The following is a 24,130-nucleotide window of genomic DNA, read 5'->3' as shown; positions in this document are numbered from 1 at the left end:
ACTAGCAAATGCTTTCCCGGTGTTCGAGGACCCAAACACACAGGTCAGGTCTCATGAGCCTGTATCTTACAAGATGTTAAAAGATCTAGTACAAGCAGTTCAGACCTATGGCCCAACTGCCCATTATCCTCTGTCTATTTTAGACAGAATAGCTAAGGATGTTTTGACTCCGGCAGACTATCAGGAAGTTGGAAGGGCAGCTTTACCCCCTGGTACTTATCTAGAATGGAGGTCTCTGGTCACAGACCATGCCCAAATTCAGGCCCGGCGTAATGCACAAAATGGCCAGCCAGCCTGGACGGCGGATATGTTGTTGGGTCAAGGACAATGGGTAAATAACCAGATAAACTTCCCCATTGAAATTTACAATCAAGTGAAAGAGATACACGTATCCGCCTGGAAAAAACTGGTCAGAAAAGGAGAAGTGAGTGGAAACCTTACTAAGATCATTCAAGGACCAAATGAGCCTTTTGCTGATTTCGTAGCCCGGATGCTTGATGCTGCGGGAAAAATTTTTGGGGATATGGAAACAGCTCTCCCCTTAACGCAGCAACTTATTTATGAACAATGTACAAAGGAGTGCAGACGGGCTATCACGCCCTGGAAACAGAAGGGGCTTGAGGCTTGGTTGAAAGCATGTAGGGAGATAGGGGGCCCTCTCACCAATGCTGGCCTCGCTGCAGCAGTTATGACAGCTGTCAACCGAGGAAGTGGCTCTAAAGGAAAATGTTATAATTGCGGAAAGCCAGGACATCTAAAGAAAGAGTGTCGGTCTCCTTCAGGAGGAAACCAACAGAGGATGCCAGGCACCTGTCCCCGATGCAAAAAGGGAAAACATTGGGCAAATGAATGTAGATCAGTGAAAGATGTTAATGGGCAGCCCCTCCAGCCGATGTTCCCTGCGGTCTCAAAAAACGGATCACGGGGCCCGCGACCCCGGGGCCCGAAAGTGTTCGGGGCTATTCAGAACGAGGCATCGGGGGAATTCCCCCCGCCTCCCTCCAATCAGGGCAAAGAGCCACGTCAGCAGCCGCAGGGTTGGACTTGTGTGCCGCCTCCTCAATGGTACTGACTCCTTCTATGGGGGTGCAGGCCATTGAAACTGATCTTATGAATCCATTAAATAAAAATGAGGTGGGCCTTATAATTGGGAGATCAGGTAGTTCCATTAGAGGATTGATGGTTTTGCCAGGTGTTATTGACCCTGATTACCAGGGGAAAATCAAGATTATGTGCTGGTCTCCCAAGGGATTGTTTTCAATTGCTCCAGGAGACCGCATAGCTCAGATGTTAGTTCTCCCCTCTCATCATTCTAGATTTCCAGCTTCTGATAGGGAACGAGGCCTTAATGGGTTTGGAGCTACAGGGAAAAATGCCTTCATGCTTGCCATGGGTTTGGATCAGAGACCTATGTTAGAATTGATAATAGAGGGAAGGCGATTCCTTGGATTATTGGATACAGGAGCTGACCGGAGTGTCATAAGACAGGAAGAGTGGCCCTCAAAGTGGCCACTTACTATCGCCTCCCAATCCCTTCAAGGCTTAGGATACCAAGAAACACCTAGCATGAGTGCTAAAGAACTTACTTGGCGCTCAGAAGAACAAGACGGAAAATTTCAACCTTTTGTCGTATCCCTCCCCATTAATCTATGGGGGAGGGATGTGCAGCAACAGATGCATTTGCAGCTTACCAATGAGTATTCCCCTGCATCACAAGCTATCATGAGGAAACAGGGATATTTTCCAGGAAAGGGGTTGGGAAGGAACCTTCAGGGAAGAAGTAGTCCAGTTCAGCCGTCATCCCATAGGTATAGAGAAGGGTTGGGTTTTTCATAGGGGCCTCTGAGGATAAGCAACCATTAAAGATACCCTGGCAAGTTGATACACCCGTTTGGACACCTCAGTGGCCCTTGTCAAAAGAGAAGCTCCAAGCGGCAAAACAATTAGTTGCAGAGCAGCTTCAGTTACATCATATTGAGCCTTCCACGTCACCGTGGAATTCTCCCATCTTTATTATTAAAAAGAAATCAGGAAAATGGAGATTGTTACATGATCTACGCTCCATAAATGCACAGATGGTTATTATGGGGCCCGTACAACGAGGTCTCCCTATGCTTACAGCATTACCAAAAGGATGGCCTGTGATAACAATAGACATAAAGGATTGCTTTTTTTCTATTCCCATTCATGAAGAGGATAGACCTAGATTTGCTTTTACAGTTCCAGCCGTTAATCATGAAGCTCCTGATGAACGCTTTCAATGGCGAGTTTTACCACAAGGCATGGCTAATAGCCCGACTATGTGCCAACTTTATGTTGGCCGCGCCATTGACCCTATTCGAAGTCAGTTTCCCAATTTGAAAATTATACACTATATGGATGATCTTCTTATAACTGGAGAAAAGGTTGAGCAAGTAGAAGAATGCTTGCAAAGCCTTTTGAAAGCTTTAGCAAATGCAGAGCTTTATATTAGCCCTGAGAAGTTACAAAAGGGCATACTTGTTGATTTTCTTGGTACCCGTATTTCCCCAGATGAGATTATGCCCCAGAATATTACCTTACAAACTTCATGCCTTCATACATTGAATGATTTTCAAAAATTTTTAGGAAATGTTAATTGGCTAATGGGATATTTGAAAATACCAAAAGGAGATCTTATGCCCCTATATAAGATATTGGAAGGTAATCCTGATTTGACCTCTCCCCGACAATTGACATTGGAAGCTCAAAATTCTATCCAAAAGATACAGGAAGCGTTAAAAACAGCTCAATTAAAAAGATTAGACTATACTCAGTCATTCCAATTAGTAATCCTCCCTACAAAGGTTGTCCCTCTAGGAGTGGTTTGGCAGAATGGACCTCTTTGGTGGCTGCATGGACAAGGATTGGGATCTAAAAATGTCCACTATTATCCTGATTTAGTGGCAAGGCAGGCGTTAAATGGCCTGAAGTGGTGCCTTGAGTTTTTCGGCGAGCCACCAGCAACATTGATAGTGCCCTACACCAAAGAACAAATTGAGATTTTAACAGGTGCGACCTCATGGTGGGCTATTCTTGTGGTTAGTTTTGCAGGATATATTGATAACCATTACCCTAAACATCCACTGTTAACATTTGCCTCGGAGGATACTGTTTATTTTCCTCGAATCACATCTCAAAATCCCATCATGAATGCCCCTGTAATTTATACTGATGGCTCAAAGACCGGCAAGGGTGCCATGTCCATCGATGGTCAGACCTACAGTTTCCAGTTTCCTACCACCTCCCCTCAGGTAGTAGAATGTCTTATTATACAAAAGGTTTTTGAGAAATATCCTAATATTTCTTTTAATTTGGTCTCTGATTCCCTATATGTTGTCAATTTACTTAAAAATTTGGAAATTGCTGCCTATATACAACCTTCTAGTATGGTGGCGCCGGTATTAAGACAGATTCAAGCCTTGATGTTACTTCGCTCTCAACCTTTTTATGTGACTCATATTCGAGCACATAGCGGGCTTCCAGGGCCAATGTCAGCCGGGAATACGTTGGCAGATGAGGCCACCCGCATAGCCATAGCTGCTTGGATTATGAGTACACCTTGTGAACAGGCACAAAAGTTCCATGATAATTTTCATGTATCTGCTAACACCTTGCGCCTGAAGTTCAATATCTCCAGGGAACAAGCTCGTAAGATTGTCAAAAACTGCCAACATTGTGTTGCCTTTCACCATCCACCGCATATAGGAGTTCTCCCCAAAGGGCTGAAACCCCTAGCCTCGTGGCAAATGGATGTTACCCACATCTCAGAGTTTGGGAAACAAAAATATGTTCACGTTTCAGTGGATACCTTTTCTGGCATTATTTTTGCCACTGCCATGACTGGTGAAACGACACGCCATGTCATTGCCCATTGTCTAGCTGCATGGGCCAGCTGGGGTAAGCCTTTGTTCTTGAGAACGGATAATGGTCCGGCTTACACTTCTTCCTCATTCCATTCCTTTTGTGCAACAATGGATGTTCAACACTCCACTGGCCTCCCTTATAATCCACAGGGACAAGGCATAGTGGAACGTGCAAATCGTACTATTAAAGAACTGCTTCAAAAACAAAAAGGGGGAATAGGGCGCACCCCTGGCGAGCGCCTCTCCTTGGCTCTTTTCACTCTTAATTTTTTAACTTTGGATGAAGCATCTAAGACCTCTGCTGATCGCCATGTGGGCGCAACACCAGTCCTTCGGGAGATGGTGTTATGGAAGGATGTGCTAACAAATAAATGGATGGGCCCTGACCCCGTATTACGTAGGTCAAGGGGATCTCTTTGTGTTTTCCCACAGAATGCAAGAGACCCGATTTGGGTGCCGACAAGACTAACACGAGGGGTACAACAACATGAGGAAGATGGAGAAGATGATGCTGACCTTCCTGACGATCAGCCTCTCCCTGAATCTGGCCTGGACTCAGGATGACATATTCTGGGCTTTCCTTTGAGCCTGGCCTGTGCCCGCTCCTGTGTTTTTAACGGATACTCTCTTTCCACAATTTCATTCCACCATCTGCAGGCTGGAGGATGAAGTTTGTTATCCTACCACCTATCAAACTTCAAGCTATAATAGCACTGATTTTATTTTCCAGTTCAAAAACAGTGCTTAAACAGTAAACCTTTTAAACCAGCCAAGAATAAGTTAGGATCCCTGTTTCAGGCATATAACAACAAAATAAAAGGATAGACATCATTCAGGATGAGATTAATAGGATGTTTGAGATAATTTCTATGAGTTGTGTTTATCGCACAGCTGTTATGTGTGTTACTCCTTATTCCGCTTCTTTGAATGAATCTGCTACTCTAGGGCGATATTTGGCTGGCAATTGGTCAAGAGAATTTGAAATGTTACAATTGAATTTCACCGCCTCTATTGCTGCCCTAAATCAGACGCGTGCTCATTTGACCACCTTGGGAGAATTTACTGATTTTTTGGTCACAGCTGTATCTTATGTGAAGGAATGGGCTGGGGTGTGGGCGATGGGAACAGTGGGCTTGATTGGTCTAGTCATACTGGGTTGGATCCTCTGTAGGTTGATAAAGCGCAATCGTACAGAGCGTACACTTATGCTATGGCCGCCCTGGATGCTGGCGGTTCCCCAAGTATCTGGTTGGCCCAGCTGAGGGAACTGTAGGCTGTCCTTGCACTCGGAGGGCTCTGCCCATTGCACCCGATTAGGAAGCCTATGATACTGCTCCTGCACACGGAGAGCTCTGCTCATTGCACCCGTTTAGAGAGTATCATTGTTCCTCCTACTCAGCACTCGCCCATCGAGCAGGAAGCTCATCATGAGGAGACTCCTAGCTCTGGGTTGCCAAAAACAAAAAGGGGGAACTGCAGCAGTCCGCTGGCTCAAACGCCATTACAAGATGGCGCTGGTTTCCTGTTTATCCCGAATGCTAACGTGTCGCTCTCCCGCCCGAAGGCTGATGCAACCTTGACGTGGTATCACCCCATATAGTACTGACCAATCAGCTTACCGCCCAAGCTCCGCCCCCAGAACCTGCATATAAGCCAGCTTGCCCCGGCGCCCGGGGCCCTCTTCCCACACCAGCTCTCCCGATGAGCCACAACCAAGCAGCGTTCAATAAACCGTGATAGAGGAAGAATCTTGGAGTCGTGTCTTGCTTCCCCGCTGGTCGGGGCGCGCCGCACTACTCACTCTACCAGTCTGCTTTAACAAATTCTGTTGACCAAAGGCAACTCTTTAATGTTTTTTTTTTTGTTGTTGTTGTTTGTTTTTTTGAGACAGGGTTTCTCTGTGTAGCTTTGGTGCCTGTCCTGTCTTTAATGGTCTTGAGGCAGTACTGTTTTGTTTGCTGGGGATTGAACCTAGGGTCTCAAGTATGTGTTCTACCACATGTTTTACTATAATTGGATATGGTCTACAAAATTCAGTTGCACACACTGGCAGACTGCTGTGCTAGAGATTCCTTCACGAAGGTAAAGGCCAGCTATCTTTAACAGTGATCTCACCTGTAACTCTTTCTCCTCCTGTCTCAGCATATTCCTGAGGATTTGAGTGGCATGCTTTTGAACTTCAGGATCCTAGGAATGGAAATATAACAGCAGTGAGACCTGGGGACTAGCTCAACAGCTTAACTCTCTTATATGTGCTCATTCCTGAGTGAGGAAAGGTGCTGAGTCAGGAGCACATTCTGGATAATTCAACACCTTGCTAGCATGAAATAAACACGCAATCTTTTCTTTTCTTTTTTTTTTTTTAAACTACTGACTGTAATCAGCTTTAATACTGAATTATTTTCTAAATTCTCAAAGAACTGGTTCAGTCTTCTATTCAACCTAGAATCCTGTTCCTTACACATCTCTTCATCTTGCCCTCTTTCAAGTCTTCCTTCACACAGGCTTTCTACTCTTGAGGACTACCTATTTTTCTTCTTTCTGACTCTCTCCTTTATTGATTGTCCTCCACAGTCCACTCTTCCAGGAACCCCCTTTTGCTCTGGAAAGCCAGTCTCTCCCTCTTGGACTTTCAAGCACACCCTCCCAACACCAACTGGCAACAATCTCTAAAGGATGCTTCTCTCCATGCCTGGGGCCCGGGTAGGTCCCCTGTGAGAGTCTTCACACAGTGAGGATGCTATTGTAAAGCCTCATATGCATTCACAAAGGAGTAGGACACTAAGGTATGAATGTCCTTTTATGCAGATTTCATTTTTGTTTAACTTTTTGGTGGTATTCACATGTCTCTAAGGCCTATCTCTGCTTACCACAGCCCACTCAATTTAAGTTCCACTGAGGGAGATCTTCAAAGAGTCTCTAGACTCTAGGGCCTAGAGTGATCAGTAGGCATCAGGAAAACTATTACCTGCAGAGGTTTGGGTCCTGTAATGTGTTGTGGAGGTGGCAAGGGTGGAGGAGGAGGTGGTGGAGGAATCATGGGGTTAACTCTGGGTATTCCTGCCAGAGATGGGTTCTGCTGGAGCCCAGAGACACCAATGGAGGAAGGAGAAGAGCCCAGGAGGGTAAGTGCAACGTAAGCACCAGCTAGAAGAAGAGAAAAAGAGGCTTGCTTGAATGCCACTGTTCAAGAAGAGGAGTTACTTAAACCACAAAGAAAATTCTTTTTCTCCTTTCATTAAGTCCCACAATCCTACAGATTAAAACCTCCTCCTTGTAGTTTTAGCCATTTTCTAATTTCTGCCCTCTTGCCCTGCACCAACCAAGTTCTCAATCTTTACAGAGACCTCAACCAAAATTCCACCCATAAATGTCTCTGGAAACACTCCCTATGGGCCACCTCACCCAACCCTGCCCCCACCCCCACTTTTTGCTTTTGCAATATAGTCTGTCTCCCCGCCCCGCAAGATAGTTTTGTTTTGAATATAGCTCTGGCTGTCCTGGAACTAGCTTTATAGACTAGGCTGGCCTTGAACTCACAGAGATCCGTCTGCCTCTGCCTCCTGAGTGCTGGGACTAGTGTGTGCCACCACCGCCCAGCTCAAGGTAGTCTTTCAATGTAGCCAAGAACGGCCTTAAACTCAAGATCCTCCTACCTCAGTTTAGGCGCTGGGATTGTGTGGGTGCACTACCATGCCCAGCTCCCTTCTTAATCTCACTAAACTTTGAACCAGTGTAAAGCCTAGCACACTGCATGTCTGGTACACAACAGCCACTCAAACTCCATTCTCCCAAAACTTCCCACATTCTTTATTTACTTCCTTAATATTGTTGCTTCTATTTGATTATCTGTATAGACTCACTTGTTAGGTATTCCTGGCTAGAGTATTTTTGGCCCTCTTCTGCCTCCTTTGGAAGTTAATAAGGAAGATGTGAATGGAACAGAATGACATTTAAATGAAATGTGGTCTTAGTAGGATATGGTCAGGAGTGGTGGCAATGATGGTCTGCTAAAAATGAAGCTATCTATTGGGACACTAATAGTGCTGCTACTTGACATCATACTAGGGCTCTGCAGTAGTTTAAGCTGATCACTCATGTTAAGACTAAATATGAGATTTCAGCTGCCTCAATATCTACTACCTACAAATGAAGCCTCTCAGGTCAGTAAACCTGCCAATTTGTCCCAGAATCCACCAAGTCTATTTCCTTTAGTTGTTATGCCCTAACCAACTCACATTTGATAAGCTTCACCACCTCCAGGTGTGAGCTATTGGTCACCATGGTTCCGTTCACCTGTTGGAGGGACAAATAACATTGAGTAACAGTGCTGGAAACCTTTTCCAAGTCTAAAATGCTATTTCTTTAGGAAGCCATTTCCCAACGCTTTTAGTTACCTCTGGTTATGTGTTTACTCAAATTCACACTGTCAGTTTGTTCCAAACTGGCTTCTAAGTTTTCAGGGATAAGACCCATGCCTCCATCCATGAATTTTTTTCAGTTACACCTGTGTATCTACTGGCCCTATGGGTTTCTTCCTTACTGGGGAAGTAGAAGTCTCTGCAGCTAGGATTTCTTTAATGTAGTCAGGACTCCATTCTGCAAAGCCAGACCTACATTCAGAAGACTCTCTCATGTCAGCACTGTGTGAGGTCAGACTAAGGTAAGAACCCGAAGGCCACAGCTGCTTCCTCTTAACCTTATTTTTTGTATTTTGTGAAGTATGGATAAATAAAACCTATTCCAGAATGCTTCAAGGTCAATGAACTTGAAGAGCCTAGAACATAAAAGCCAGCTATCTTCATCCCTCCCCGTTATGGTACCACCCTGATTTACTGGCTGCCAGAGTTAGTACTGAAATGAAGTACAAGATAGGCCAAATCACTAGGCAGCCCCTGAACCTGCTACCACTGTAAGATGGAGGAGAGGTCAAGTTTACTCACTTTGATGATCCGGTCACCCTCTTTCACACCAGCTTTCATGGCTGCACCTCCTGGAGGGAGAAGAGCCAGTCAGCCAAGTCCTATAACCACTCCTAAAAGCCACCAGATCTATACCAAAGTCAGTCTTAGATTACCTGCTCTGAAATTTTATATCAGAACTTCAAATCCTGGGTGGACGTCCAATTTTGCTCCAGCAACATGATGACTTTTAATCTAGAGTGGACTTCATAAAGTCACACCTGCTGCTCTTTACCTAGCTCTCACAACCAGCTAATGTGGGAGACAAGTGCGGCTAGGAACTGAGAAGACTGTATTTTTGCTTCATTTGAATGTTTTAAGGTCAGATAGAGTTATTTGTTATTATTCCATGGGAAAGGTAAGTTTACTGTATTAAATATAGGTAGTAAAGTAATATTAAGAACTGAAGAAACAATAGCTTTCAAACTGGGGGCTTATAAGTCTTGAGAAGTTCATAAAGACATTCTCTGGGTTCTTATCACTAGAGATAATGATATGACATTCTACTAAAATGACCTTTTAAACCATTGATAGTTTCTTCATTTGAGATGGACCATTTTGAGACAGATCATATTAAGGCCTTCTGATGTTGGCTGACCAAGAGAGGTGCTCGGAAGAATATGCTCTTGCCCTTTTCAACTGAGGGTGCAGAGGTTTTGCTCACTATATAGTTGTAAATAGCTTCTATTCTTAGCCTTAATTTATACCCAAGAAGCACAAGAACACTTAACAAAAACAAGTTAATGAGAAGCATAAATATTATATTTTGTAAATTTGCCCCAAGATGGTCATTAAATCTTATAAGTTATATTCATCTGTTAAACTCCTCACAAAGTACATCTAAATGGTTCTGGTATATAAAGTCTACTCTCCATTATAGCTTTTTTTTTTTTTTTTAAAAATAGAAAATAAGACTCCCCTCATCTAAAATGTACTATTTAGGGCTAGAGAGATGTTTCAGTGGTTAATAGTACTTGCTGCTTTTGCAGAAGACCTGGGTTGGTACCCAGAATCACTCAAAACCACCTGTAACTCCAGTTTCAGGGAATCCTATGCCCTCTTCTGGCCTCTTTGGGTAGGTTTTTATATTATTATTTATTATTATTTTGGCTTTTTAAAACAAGGTTTCTCTGTGTAGCCCTGGCTGCCCTCAAACTCAAGAGATTGGCCTGCTTCTGCCTCCCAAGTGCTGAGTTTAAAGGTATGTGCCAAAACATCTGGAGGTTTTTCTTTTTTGTTTTGTTTTTTAAAATAGGGTCTCACTATGTAGTCTCATACTGGAACTCAGTATGTAGACCAGGTTGATCTTAAACACATAAAGAGATCTGTCTACTGCTTCCCAAGTACTGAAATCAAAAGTGTGTTCTACCATGCCCAGCTCAAGTTTAATTTTTTAAATTACTAGTTATTAGAAGTACCCTGATGTTTATATATTCAGCCAAGATAGCTACTTCCTCTCTAATTTCAAGCTACTGTTGTAGAATATTATTTTAAGATGTGTTACATTTGTTTATGCTGTGGCACATTTGTTGAATGATGCAAAGATGTGTTGCATTCTTTTATGTTGCATTTGTTTAACTCTGTGAAGCTGTTACTTTGCCTGTCTAAAACACCTGATTGGTCTAATAAAGAGCTGACTGGCCAATAGTGAGTCAGGAAAAGGATAGGTGGGGCAAGCAGGCAGAGAGAATAAATAGAAGGAGAAATCTGGGAAGAAAAGAAGAAAGAGCAAAAGAACAAGGAGAGGAGGACACTAGGGGCCAACCACCCAGCAACCCAGTCAGGCATGGAGTAAGAGTGAAAGTAAGATACACAGAGAAAAAGGAAAAAGCCCAAAGGCAAAAGGTAGATGGGATAATTTAAAGTTAAGAAAAGCTGGCAAGAAACAAGCCAAGCTAAGGCCAGGCACTTATAATTAAGAGTAAGCCTCCATGAGTGATTTATTTGAAGCCGGGTGGCAGGCCCCCCTAAAAGAGCAAAAACAACCGACTACATTTTGGTGTTCCAATGTGGGGCTAGAGTAAAAGAAAATCTAACAACAAGCTATCTGCCAGTAGTTTTCCATATACAGCACATTTTAAAACGATTTATTTATTTATTTATTTATTTAGAGTGTGTGTGTGTGTGTGTGTGTGTGTGTGTGTGTGTGTGTGTGTGTATGTCACAATGTACTTTACCACTTGGTCTGTGATGGCTGATCTTGGTTGTCAACTTGACTACATCTGGAATCAACCAAAAATGAAGCTGCTGGACACAACTGAGGGAAATTCTACCTACTGGCTCAGTATGATGGAGACTTCCCCATGTGTCCATAGGGAGCTGCTAGTTCTAGAATAATTCATTCACTGTTCTCTTGGAGATCCCCCCCATTCAAACAGTCTCCAAGTCACACAGCACCATTATACACACACACACACACACACACACACACACACACACACACACACACACACAGCCTTCTGAGAACTGCCCATTGTTGACAGGAGGGTCACAGCACTCACCAGGGCGCACAGACTGCACCAGCACGATTCGATCCCCGCTGACTGTGAAGCCAAAGCCATGCTGGTCCTTTTGGATGATGACACAGCGTTGAACAAGACCTGTGAGGTGGAGGGTAGGACTTGGGCAGGCAGTCACACTGGAGGTCAGTGTCTAAGCCAGCCAATTTCTTTTTTAAGTAGCCTCCCCAGACTAACCCATTTCCCCAGATTCACCCTGTCCACATATACTGCTGTAATATATACCATCCTCAGTGACTGGTAAACACCTATAATCGACTTTCTTTTCTATAAGGGAAGTGACCCTTCTCTAAGGTGCTGAAATGGTTGTCCCTTTAGGCTTGTATGAATGATACTGATTGAGGAAGGGGTAGGGCTAAGTCCAGCAGTGCTCCTCAAGTCTAGTATTAAAGATAAGTAGTAGCCCTGTGGGTTGACTGGAAATTTTACATTGTTATACCCAGTGAACACAGCAAATGGGACTCCAAAGCTTGTTGACTGATGTTACAGAGCTGGATAACTTGTGAAGATAACTTAGGGTTGTTTCCTTGCCAAGTCCAGGGAATGATAAATGTCCGGAGAAATCTTCTATTCATATCAATGTTCATGCACAGAATAAAAAGGGAGGAAGGAAAGGAGAAAGGGGTGGTGGACACAAACTGTCTTTGCTACGGATTTTTACCAGACACTGTACAATGTGACAGCACTCTGTGATGATAGGGGCATTGGCTCTAGAGTTAGAATAGAACTTGTTTCAAGCCTCAACTCTGTCTCCAGTAAGGGTGAGGTTGGGCAAATTTCCTAACTTCTCCATGCTTCAGTTTCCTTATCCGCAAAATAAGAATATAAAACCCACTTCCTAGGTTGGCATAAGGAGACAACTGATATAAAACTCCTAACATAAAACCCAACACACATATGTGCTCACCATGAAGTTCAGGTGTTTTACATGTGGGTGTACAGGATTTCTCTATGGGGTATACACCTGTGTCTATGTGCTGGTATCAATCAATAAGGTAGGTAGTTACCTGTGGTCTCAGAGGTGTCAGAAGGCTGGCGGTGGTGGGAGGGGGACGTGCGTTCAGGTGGAGAGTCTCCCAGAGAAGACAGGCTACTTAACCTGGAGAAGAAATAAAGAAAACACACCAGTAAGCTGGGCAGGGAGGGACCAGTGGAAGAGGCTCTGTTAAAGGAGGCCCAGAGTCTTGAACAATGACAGCTAACCCACCCACTTTGTAACCTGGTCATCCCAATAAGAGATTAATCATGTCTATGCTGCTGGCAACACCACCTGTCTGGAATCCTGGCTGGGCAGGGCTAGAATGGTCTCTTTAATAGTCAGCAGGTATGAAGAGAGTCAGACAACAGAGAGACAACAGCAGGACTGTGCAAACATCCATGTGCTTGCTGGGTCTTACCAGGCTGCAATGGGGCTGATGGAACAGAACGGAGCAGCAGGGAAAATGAATGCAAGAAAAACAAACAGCTAGTTAGTGTTTGGTGATGATCTGCAAACGAGGAGGAGACTGGAAGGACATGGTGGGCCGGCACATACAGAGGCCTCTATGAGCACAGCAGAGCACTGAATGGCTTCATCTCTTTGTCCCTGAAAATCTCACCTCTCTAAGGTGGCACCTGAACATTTAGAACTAACAAACCAGGGAAATGGCAACCTGAACAGGAGCATACCAATAGCCTGAGCCTCTGAAAAGTCAATTTATCTTCTGGATACCATGGAAGAATGAATAGGAGTCTGGTCTATTGGTGACCATGTACTCCAACCTCACAATCAGACCATCCCTACAGCTAGCCTGTGGTATCCTGCTTAAAATTTAAGACCCCAAACCCTCTAAGTACCACATATCACCAACCGATAGATTTATTTATTGATCTCTTCTTTAATTAGAGCTGATACAGGAACAGAAAACAAACTTAGAACACTGCTGTGGCTTGGCTTTTTAGAATGAGTTCAAGTTCACAGCTCCAGAATCAGTACTGCTGCTCTCAGGAAGGGGCAGTTCCCTTCCTAGCTGTAAATAGTGACTAAGTGAAAGCTTATGTACAGAATCCCTGTGCACAATGAGAGCACCAGAAATGAGCTCATATCTATATAACAATACAGAACTTGTCCTTACAGAACTGTGTGTAACGAATGACCTCTATGATGCTATTAAGGAAAAAGATGAGATTTATGTGGGCATTTAAAGCAGTAGATAAAAAGGGAAAAGATGGTATGTTTGCATATTTGCTATATATGCAAATATCTAGCATATCTTTGCAGAGTACAAAAGAAACAACATTGGTTGTCTCCGAGGTGGGAAAGTGGTTGCCTGGGGAATAGGCACAGGACTGGAGACGTCTCATTATATTCTTTTTGTGCTTAATTCTGAACTTTGTGAGGATACTAACTTTTCAAGAGAGCCAGATGAGGTAGTAGACGACTACAACCCCGGCCCTTGGGAGGCTGAGGAAGGAAGACTGCTGAGTTTAAGGCAGTCTGGCCTTTTCAGACTGGCCTGGGTTATACCGTGAGACTGTAGTGTCAAAAACAAAACAGTACTCCCTACTCTCCAACCAACCACTACCACCACCACCACCACCACCACCACCACCACCACCACCACCACCACCACCCTACACAAATTTAAAAATGCCAAGCAGGGGATCTTTCCACCAGAGGCATCCCTCTTACCTGGACAGGTGAGACTGCTTTTTACTGGCTGATCTTTGGGTCAGAGAGAGGAAGACATCAAAGAAGAAGGACCCAGGAGAGAGTGATGCAGGATAGAAGGAAGAAAGAGAAAGAAAACAAAACAACATAAAACAGACAAGACACTGGAGATGGTTAGTTCAAAAGAAAAATCTCAATAGAACTAAGGACCAAGCAGAGCCGGGAGTTGATAGTGATGAGCTTATTATAATGCAAATTCACCTATTTGTCTACTTAAAATTCATCAGAGGCCGGGTGGTGGTGGCGCACGCCTTTAATCCCAGCACTCGGGAGGCAGAGCCAGGTGGATCTCTGTGAGTTCGAGGCCAGCCTGGACTACCAAGTGAGTTCCAGGAAAGGCACAAAACTACACAGAGAAACCCTGTCTCGAAAAACAAAACAAAACAAAACAAAACAAAAACAAACAAACAAAAAATTCATCAGAGCCTCATCCTGTCCTCAGGAGTAAATACTAACCAGGCCATTAGCCACAGCATCTAATGGGAGGTATGGCCTGATGTCTGTCTAGGTGCTTCTCTGAACTGTCCTATGGGGTCCAGTATCTTGTCTTCCTCTAACAGGGAGCGTTACTGAACAGCATTGCTTCAGACACTGCCAGGCAATAGGGATACAGACAAGCAGGTTTAGTCTAAACCCCAGGGTCCGCAGCCCCTGCCAGAAAGGGCCTCTTGGAAAGGGCTTGTCAAGACTGTCTCTGGTGCCAACCGCTCGCTGCTTTTTGCAGTGTACCCATAACATCCTCCTCCCAATTTCAAGCTGGCTCTGAATCCACCCAGAGACTTCCAGAGCAAGTCCATTTTTACCTTGGTACACCCTGGGCCTCCTCTTACCTTCTTCTTGACTCTGGAAAGAAACTGGCTTTCCATACCCCTATCAAAACTGAGAAGATTTTGTTGTTGTTGTTGTTGTTTTGTTTTTTTTGAGACAGGGTTCCTCTGTGTAGCTTTGCGCCTTTCCTGGAACTCACTCTGTAGACCAGGTGGGCCTCGAACTCACAGAGATCCGCCTGGCTCTGCCTCCCAAGTGCTGGAATTAAAGGCGTGCGCCACCACCGCCCGGCAAAACTGAGGTTTATTTGAACTTGGAAACACTTTTCTGTTTTTGAGAGGTGGGAACTGAGTCTATAGCATGAAGTCTAACACTGAGTTCAAGCTTAGTGGACTGCATTTGAGCTGTGGCATGATCAGGGCTACAAAACTGAAAGCAAGTGTCAATTATCTACTGAAGAAGACTGCTGGGGGCATGGACAAAGATCAGCTGACATGACCAGCCACTATAGGCTCTACTAAAAAACCAAACCAACAATACACAACAGGGCAGGTATGATGGAGAACAAGCAGATTGTCATGTTAGGTCCCCATCCCCAACCCCTGGACCTCCAATGATTTTGGTCTGGTAAACAGGATTGTTATGGGCTAAGCAAAGGCCTAAAGGTGGGTTTTTGCTCACCAGGAACTTCCCTTAAACCACCAGGAACCTCCCTTAATCCTACCCAAAAAGTTAACTACTTCCTATAAGGGCATTCAGTTCCCATCAATCTGAACAGCCAGTATCAGCTCAAAGACCCCACCCTGCTGGATGTCACATAAAATCCGACTACTTTTCCACCACTTTGTTCTTCTCTGTTACTGAGAAATAGCCTTGGCAGTCTGATCACCAATAAACCTTTCTTTCTACCCATGGAGTGGTCTAATTTGGTGGTTTCACTGTACCCTTACCTAAGCAAACACATACTTTTTTTTTTTTTTACTTTAAATAAACTAAGAGCTTAAAGAGGGAAAATGAGCGATGAAGTGAAGGAGGAAGAAATGCCTATGTTAGGCAGGCCTGGTAGATGGAAAGAGAAAGAGAAAGTTTGGGTCATCCTGGGTTCAAGTCCGAGTACAGATCTGGGAGGAAGACTTCAGGTTAAAACATGAGAGACCAGGGAGGAGGTAAAGGAGAAAATAAAGTAGTCTGGCATGAGACTGAGGTGGTCAGGAGAAAAACAGAGCTTGTGCAGGTCTTTCCTCCATAGAAATGTAGCACCAAAGGTCAGGTTCCATTTAGCTTCAACCTGGAGAGTAGAGATTTCCACTCAAGTATGCACTCTCCAGAGACAGGTTTTCTGATGCAGATTATCGAACTAGAGACTTCAATGTCCTTTAGAACCTTCTTCTAGCATGACAAATTTCCTGTTTCTTTCTATGTGTTTGCTCTTCACTCAGCATATCTGATTGAGAGTAAAGTTTGCCTTGTTCAGAAACGTCAGTTGGAAGCCCTATTTCTAACACTGGGGACTGTCTTTTTTAAATGTTATCAATGACACCTTCAGTAGGTACACTGCCTCAAGCCTGAAATACTGGAATAAACCAATGAGCTACCAACAAACTACCACTACCAACTCAAATCACCTCATTTCACTCTCCCACTCTGGCACATCATTCCCTCAGCTCTTCAAGAACACGATTCCTCAGCCTTTAACTACCTACACAATTAGATGTGTGAATAAATACCTTTCATCAGGCGGACCTAAAACCTTGGAAAATTCATCCCTGACTACTTCTCTACATTTAAGAGACCTAAGAAATGCTATGTTCACTTATGGCCTCTACCCATTCTCCATCATCCTCCTTTTTAATCGCTTACACCCTTCTCCTCTCCATCAAGTTACCCTAGTCCATATTCAATTCTGAGTAATTTCAAGCAGTACTAAAGCTGAAGGAGCAAGACGGTAACACTCTTCATCTAGATCAGTAGTTCTCAACTCGTGGGGTGCCACTCCTTTCGGATCAAACGGCCCTTTCACAGGGGTCACATATCAGATATCCTGCATATTAGATATTTACACTACAATTGCTAACAGTGGCAGAATTACAGTTCTGAAGTAGCAGGGAGATTATTTATGGTTGGGGTCAGCACAACATGAGGAAAGGTCACAGCAGTAGGAAGGTGAGGACCCTGCTCTAGACCCACCTGTTGTCACACTGTTTGCCAGTCTCTCCCTTCTTTTCACCTCCATTCCCTCTGTTTTCACTTATAAGCTTTACACTTCTTTATCTTTGGGAGGGGCATGTGGATGTCAAAGGACAACCTGTGGTATATGTGTGCATAGAAGTGCCTGTGCCAGTGCATACACACGGCAGGCGGGGCAGAATGGGGTGGAGGGGTGCAGAGGCTGACATCTTCTATTGCTCTCCACCTTGTTTTAGAGATAGGAACTATCATGGAACCTGGAGCTTACCAATTTGGCAGGGTTGGTTAGCCAGCAAGTTCTCTGTACACCAGAAGTGGAATTAAAATTATACTGGCCTAGCCGGGCAGTGGTGGCGCACGCCTTTAATCCCAGTACTCGGGAGGCAGAGGCAGGAGGATCTCTGTGAGTTTGAGGCCAGCCTGGTCTACAGAGAGAGTTCCAGGACAGCCAGGGCTACACAGAGAAACCTTGTCTTGAAAAACCAAACAAAGAAACAAACAAACAAAAAACAAACAAAAACATAAAGCAAAACAACTACAACAAAACCCCAAACGTGTGCTGGCTTTTCCACGGGCTCTGGTGATCCTAACTCAGTCCTCATGCTTGCACAGGTAAACGCTGCAACCGAGTCACATCCTCAGCCCACATCCACTGCTTCTTCTACATTATACATTTTTTCTCATTTAAAAATTGTAGAGACATCGTGACATCTTACCTTTAATTACTTTAGTGTATACATACTAAGTACCTTGAGAGACTCTATAGGAACTGTCATCAGCATGCCCGATAAGCTAACTTTGATAGAGTATTATCTAACATGGGGTAGTATTCAAACTTCCCCATCTGTCTTATCAATATTCTTTACATCTGTCCCTTGACTGCCATCTGTCCCCTAATTCCAATGTCTCTGCTTTCCCAGAACTGGGATTACAGATCTATCAGCTCCAGCTTTTCACATGGGTGTTGTGGCTCTGAATTCAGGTCTTCACATTTGTACAGCAAGCTCTTTACCGACTGAGCCATCTCCCCACCCCTACACAATATTTTGAAGAGTCCAAGCCAGTTGTCCTGTTGAATGAATGGCATACATTTGGGAAATGTCTGATGTCTCCTCATGATTAAAATCAGGTTAAATATTTTTGTTTGCTTGGCACAGAATCTCACTCTGTATCCCAAACTAGCTCGGAACTTACTATGTAGCCCAGGCTAGACTAAAATTAGTTATCTTCTTGCCTCAGCCTGCCAAGCATTGTTATTGTTGGGATGGGCCACCATGCCCACCCAAGCTGAATATTCTGACACACTGTAAGTGATGTTGGTAACATGACAGTATCATGATTACCTGAGATCTCTCATCGGTAAAAATCTATTCTTTCCTTTTAAATTGGCTGTGTTTGGAGAATTCTGTTCTCTAACAACCACTTATCCAAGTGTTTATATTTGTTACTATTTTTTTACTTTAAAAGATTTCTTTTTATTAATGTGCTGTCTGTGCTTCTGCCATGTGTATGAAGGTGACCATGGAAGCCAGAAGAGGGCATCAGCCTCGCTGCAGCTGGAGTAACAGGGGTTGGTTGTGAGCTGCCTGATGTCGGTGACTGAACTCTTTCCGGCTGAGCCGTCCCTCTAGCCGGCTCTCTCTACTACTGCTCCTCGTTTGAAACACTTCCATCGCTCTCTTAAGCCGATAACAAGTGATCACACCTATGTTTCCTCCCCTGAAGTTACACATTCCAGTTCATTAGCCTTTGCCCCCTTGGTGCCTTCTGCATGCTAGCCCATGGCTCTACCATAGAGCTGCACCTGAAATCTCCTCCCACCGTTTAAAACAATGTTTAAAATATTGCCTTCTCATCCCATAAGCAGTCTAGGGTGACTTGTGAAAATGATTCACTTGACCTAGAAAACGCAAAAAAACATTAAAAAAAAAAGTTCACATTTTCACAATTCCTTTAATAACACTCGTGAAACTACTGCCTAGGATGCCACAGGTATGAGTGATGAAAAGCCACCAAGTACCTGAAAGATGTTTCTTTAAGGAACCATTTGGCTGATATAGTGGCATAGGTGGGAGGTGTGCCAAGCCAAACTCTGGGGCTCGACACAGGGTTGGTGGCCCAAAAAGAGTACTGAGTTTTTGTTACTGTTGTTTTGAGACAGGGTCTCACTGTGTAGCTCTAGCTAGCCTGGAACTCCCCATGTAGACCAGGCTTGCCTCGAACCCAGAGAGATCTGTTTGTCTCTGCCTCCAGAGTGCTGGGATTGATTAGAATGCTTTTTTGTTGTTTGTTCCCTGGTTCAGTGGCTGAAAGCGCCAAATAAGCCTGCCGAGCTAAGTTTCAATTCTGGAACCCACATGAAAAGCCAGATGTAGTAGTACATCCCAGCATTCCTACAAGGAGGTGGTGAATGACAGGAAAGTCAGCTGGCCTAGAGTGTGACATTCATGACAGACCCAACAAGGTGAGGAAGACAGCCAACTCCTAAATGCTGTCCTTTCACTTCCATGGATATGCCCTAGGTTGTGTGTGTACTGGAGAAGGGCTGAAGAAGGGACCTGGTTAAGAGTGTGGACTGCTCACCCAGAGGACCTGAGTCCAGTTCCCAGCATTCAAGCTGGGTGGCTCACAAGTGCATGTAACTCCACCTTCAGGGGATCCAATGCCCTTTCCTGGCCTCTGCAGGAACTTCAGGCACAAACCCATGGACACACATAAAAACATAATTAAAGATAGTATCTTTTAAAAAATATGGACTGTAACGCTAAACTTTAAATTCAGCATAAAGTGAATGCAAATAAAAGAGAAACACAAAGTCCCAACTAGGAAATGGGAACGTCTACAAACAAGACCCCTGTGTTCTTTTAACAAGTCCCCATCTGCCACTGACAATGTCTTTGTTCTCTGACACAGAAAGACACTCCAGTTCACCTTGTTCCGTATGTCGACCTGGAATAAAATGATTTTCTGAGGACCCCTGGTTCCTTTAAGTAGGATAGGAAATGAACTTTGACACAGCAGCTAGGATCTGCCAGACACTGCTCCCGAGTGCCCTTCTCAACATACTTCCCACATTTTACGTTCAAACTGACAACTTCCAAACTGATATCAGTATGACAGGATGCTTCCTCACTCTCTCCATTCCATACTTTTTCTCTTTTCACTGTCAAGAACTGAATTCGGACTCACACATGCTAGGCAATCTACTGCTGAGCTACATTCCCAGCCTTCCATGCTAAACTTCCTCTTTCTTTTCAGATAGTGAGAATCCCTCTCCTGAACAATGCCAGTATATTTACTTGGTTTCTCTCTTCCATAATACAACCAAGATGGTCTCTAGAATTACTACAGTGTCAGTAACAATAATCCCGTTGAATCAAGGTTTCCTCACTTCTTTTGGCCTCAGACTAAATCTGAGATTCAGTACATGAATTACTCCAGATTATTAACAAATAAAAAATGTTAATGCTTGATTAATGATAATTCATTGGAAACATTCCATTTTATATATGACACAATTTTACATAAAGACTTTGAATAGAGGTGAAGATGGAATGTAAAGGGTTTGGGGCAATGTTCTTTCTTACCAGTTAACTACTCTAAGTCAGTATCTCACCACAGAGCCCACACTAATCTCAAACTCTAGATCTTCTTGTCTCATCCTCCAGAGTCCAGGATTACAAGAGTGCTCCACCATGCCAGGTTCTAAGACAACTTTAGCTTTTTTTTTAATTTGTTTTTATTTATTCTATGTGTCTTTTACATGATGTATCTCGATCCTATTCATTTCCCTGTCCCTTCAAATCTGCCCTCTGCCCCTGCACACCCCCCCCCAATAAAACAAAATTTAAGAGAAAAAAATTGCAAGTGTTCACTGCAAAAAGTCATTGGTTTGGTTCGAGAACTCTAGTTTCTATTACACTAGGACTCTTCTTGGATACTCTGTTGTTGCCCTGTGTTGTGGAGATCCTGGAGCTTTGGGTCTGTGGGTCAGGTCTCTTCATGTGCTCCAGCAGACAGATGGGGTGGATGTTGGGGTAGGTCAAGTCATAACCCTGGTTCTGGGCCCGGGCAGCTGTAGAGTTGGTCAGCCCTCCAGTTCTCCCCTGCCCTCACCACCAGGGTGAGCTCTCCAGCCTTGTCCCGGCTAATTCACCTCTCGCAGCAATGAGTGAGGGGTGGGGCCGTTCTCCTGCTTTCACATCCTCAGGGTCAATTCTCCCACACCTACATCATTAGGGTAGGTATTGCCTACCTGTGTTCCCCAGTGCAGCAGCTAGTGGGGGGCAGGGACAGCCCTCCTGCTCTTAGGACCCCAGGACCAGCTCCTCCATCTATCTCAGGCGTTGATGGGCAGGAGGTGGGGGGCGGGCATTTCTCCTCTGCCCATGCAACCACACGTCAGATGAATAATGGAGACAGCTCTCCTTTGCTCATAATATGGGGGCTGGGTCACCCTCACCTTTGACCACGGGGCAGCTCTGTTGTGCTGCCTTGGTGAAGGGCATGGTCGGCTCTCTCCTCTACTGCAGGTGGTAAGGGTTGTAAGGGGTAATGGGGGCATCTCTTCCCTCTCACACACCATATAGCAGACAAGTAGTGGGAACAACTCTCCCACGCTTACAACTTCAGGGCTGGCTCACCCACACCTCCGCCAACAAGGCTGGCTCTACTGTGGATAACTTTAGCTTTAATGTAAGCTATATAAAAGGAACTCTCATTATTTCACACTCAAAAGGCAAGTGAGTATATATATCTGAGAAAGTATTCTAGAAGATGATTATGATAGTGCATGCCTACATAGTAAGACGGTCCTTTTTTTTTTCTTTACATTTTATAGGTTTATTGTTTTGAACTATGTAGATTCGGATGCGGGTATGAGCTTGGGAGTGCACAGCCTGAGGCAGCCTGAGGAACTGGAGTTGCAAACAAACTCAGGTTCTCCTCAAGAGCCGTGAACCCTCTGAACTGATGAGCCATTCCTCAGCCCCTGCATTTTATTTATTTATCTTGTGTGTGCATATGCACATCACAATATTCCTGCCTTGGCCTGCGGAGAGGGGGAGGTCAGATGAGAACTTTGGGAGTTAGACCTCTCCTTCTACTATATGGTTCCCAGGGAATAAACTTAGGGTATCAAGCTTACAGCCAGTCCCCTGTAACTTCCTGGCAAGTTCTGCCACCCATATTTTTAATAAATATACCAATAAGAGGTGAAATGGTTCAAAAAGTCTTCATTGCTATCTGCTTATCCGGGGGAGCAAGGTACAAGGACTAGGCTTTGGGACTCACTAGCACAATAAGACAGTTCACATTTGTAGTTCTTTTTTCGTTTTGTTTTTCTTGTTTTTTGAGACAAGGTTTTTCTGTGTAGCTTTTGGAGCCTGCCCTGTGCTGTGGGATGGTCTGTATGTCAAGTGTGTTGCTGATTGGTCAATAAATAAATCACTGATTGGCCAGTGGCCAGGCAGGAAGTATAGGCGGGACAAGGAGGAGAATAAAGCTGGGAAGTGGAAGGCTGAGTCAGAGAGACACTGTCAGCCGCCATGATGAGAAACAGCATGTGAAGATGCCTGTAAGCCACAAGCCACGTGGCAAGGTATAGATTTATAGAAATGGATTAATTTAAGCTGTAAGAAAAGTTAGCAAGAAGCCTGCCACGGCCATACAGTTTGTAACCAATATAAGTCTCTGTGTTTACCTGGTCGGGTCTGAGCGGCTGTGGGACTGGCAGGTGAGAGAGATTTGTCCTGACTATGGGCCAGGCAGGAAAACTCAAGTTACAGCCCTGGAATTCAGTTTGTAGACCAGGCTGGCCTCAAACTCACAGAGACACTCACTTGTCTTTGCCTCCCAAGTGCTGGGATCAAAGGCATGTGCCACTACTTCCCAGCTATATTGTAGTTCTTTTTTTTTTTTTCCATTTTTATTTATTTATTTATTTATTTATTTTCCTATTATCAGCTTGATATAGTACAAATTCTTATCCTAATAGTGAAATGGTTCACTGAGGCTTGCCCAGTGATTGAATAAAACCAAAACTTACTATAAGCCACAGTCATCTTAGGGTCTCCCCTGCTATGTAGCCTCCCTGGTTCTATGGGTTGCAGTCTGATTGTTCTTTGCTTTGTATCTTTTTTTTTTTTAAAAAGTGGAGGTGATTCTAAGGTGTTCACATAGTCAGCAGTAACAGGTTATCATTCTACCCACTATCATATATGTATGTATTATGTACATATATGTATTTACTGTAAATATCTTTTCTCATATAATATATTCTGATCAGGGTTCCCCTCCCCAAACCCTTCCCAGATCCTTCCTCCCCACCCACCCAATTCTACACCTTTCTCTCTCTCAAAATCAGGAAAGCCAAACAAACAAACTGGGATAAAAAATTTGAAAAACACAAAGAAAAAGCACAAAAAACAGACAGACAGACAGACAAAATCTATAATAGCATAAAATTGGAAACCATAATCTACAAGCAAAGAACCAGAAAGAAAAAAAAATGTCCAAACAAAGCAGAATATGAGACTGAAAGTCTATAAAAATATTGTTGAGTTCATTTTGTGTTGTCACCTACTACTCTGCATGGGGCCTGTCCTTAAGAGTGGTTCATACATCCAGTGAGACTCAAAAGCATGAAATGCTTCATGAATCTGCATATCATCATCATCATCATCATCATCATCATCATCATCATCATCATCATTTTTTAGACAAGGTCTTCTTTTTGTAGCCCTGGATGTCCCAGAACTCATTTGTGTCCAAATGGTGTGGCACACAGTATTTGAGAGGCAGAGGCAGGCAGATCTCTGGGTTTGAGGCCAGCCTGGTCTACATAGAAAGTTCTAGAACAGCCAGGGCCACATAGAGAAACCCTGTCTCCCCCTTCCTTACACACACACACACACACACACACACACACACACACACACACACACAAATCAATGTGTCTGTGTGCCATAGTGCACACCAAAATGTCAGAGGACAATTTCCTTCTGCCATGTTGAGTATGAGAAATGAACTCAGGCGATCAGGCTTGGTGGCAAGTAGCTTTACCCAGTGAGCCATTTCTTCAGCGCCCCCCCACCACCCAAA

General features: G+C 44.0%; 1 protein-coding gene across 1 annotated transcript in view; it reads right to left on the bottom strand.

Moving 5' to 3' along the window:
• The window catches only part of Arhgef11 (Rho guanine nucleotide exchange factor 11), a 132,992-nt gene that overhangs the window by 50,100 nt on the left and 58,762 nt on the right, over positions 1-24,130 (bottom strand). The window contains exons 2-7 of the mRNA XM_059265574.1: positions 12,372-12,463; positions 11,347-11,445; positions 8,828-8,877; positions 8,123-8,180; positions 6,853-7,031; positions 6,000-6,071 (exon numbers count right to left, since the gene is read on the bottom strand). Of these exons, the coding sequence (XP_059121557.1) occupies positions 6,000-6,071; positions 6,853-7,031; positions 8,123-8,180; positions 8,828-8,877; positions 11,347-11,445; positions 12,372-12,463 (550 nt within the window). The remainder of the gene's footprint in view (positions 1-5,999; positions 6,072-6,852; positions 7,032-8,122; positions 8,181-8,827; positions 8,878-11,346; positions 11,446-12,371; positions 12,464-24,130) is intronic.

This window comes from Peromyscus eremicus, chromosome 6 (assembly GCF_949786415.1).
Source record: "Peromyscus eremicus chromosome 6, PerEre_H2_v1, whole genome shotgun sequence".
Lineage (NCBI taxonomy): Eukaryota > Metazoa > Chordata > Mammalia > Rodentia > Cricetidae > Peromyscus > Peromyscus eremicus.
The sequence above is the reverse complement of the archived record's forward strand: the minus strand, read 5'-3'. Positions and strand labels throughout refer to the sequence as shown.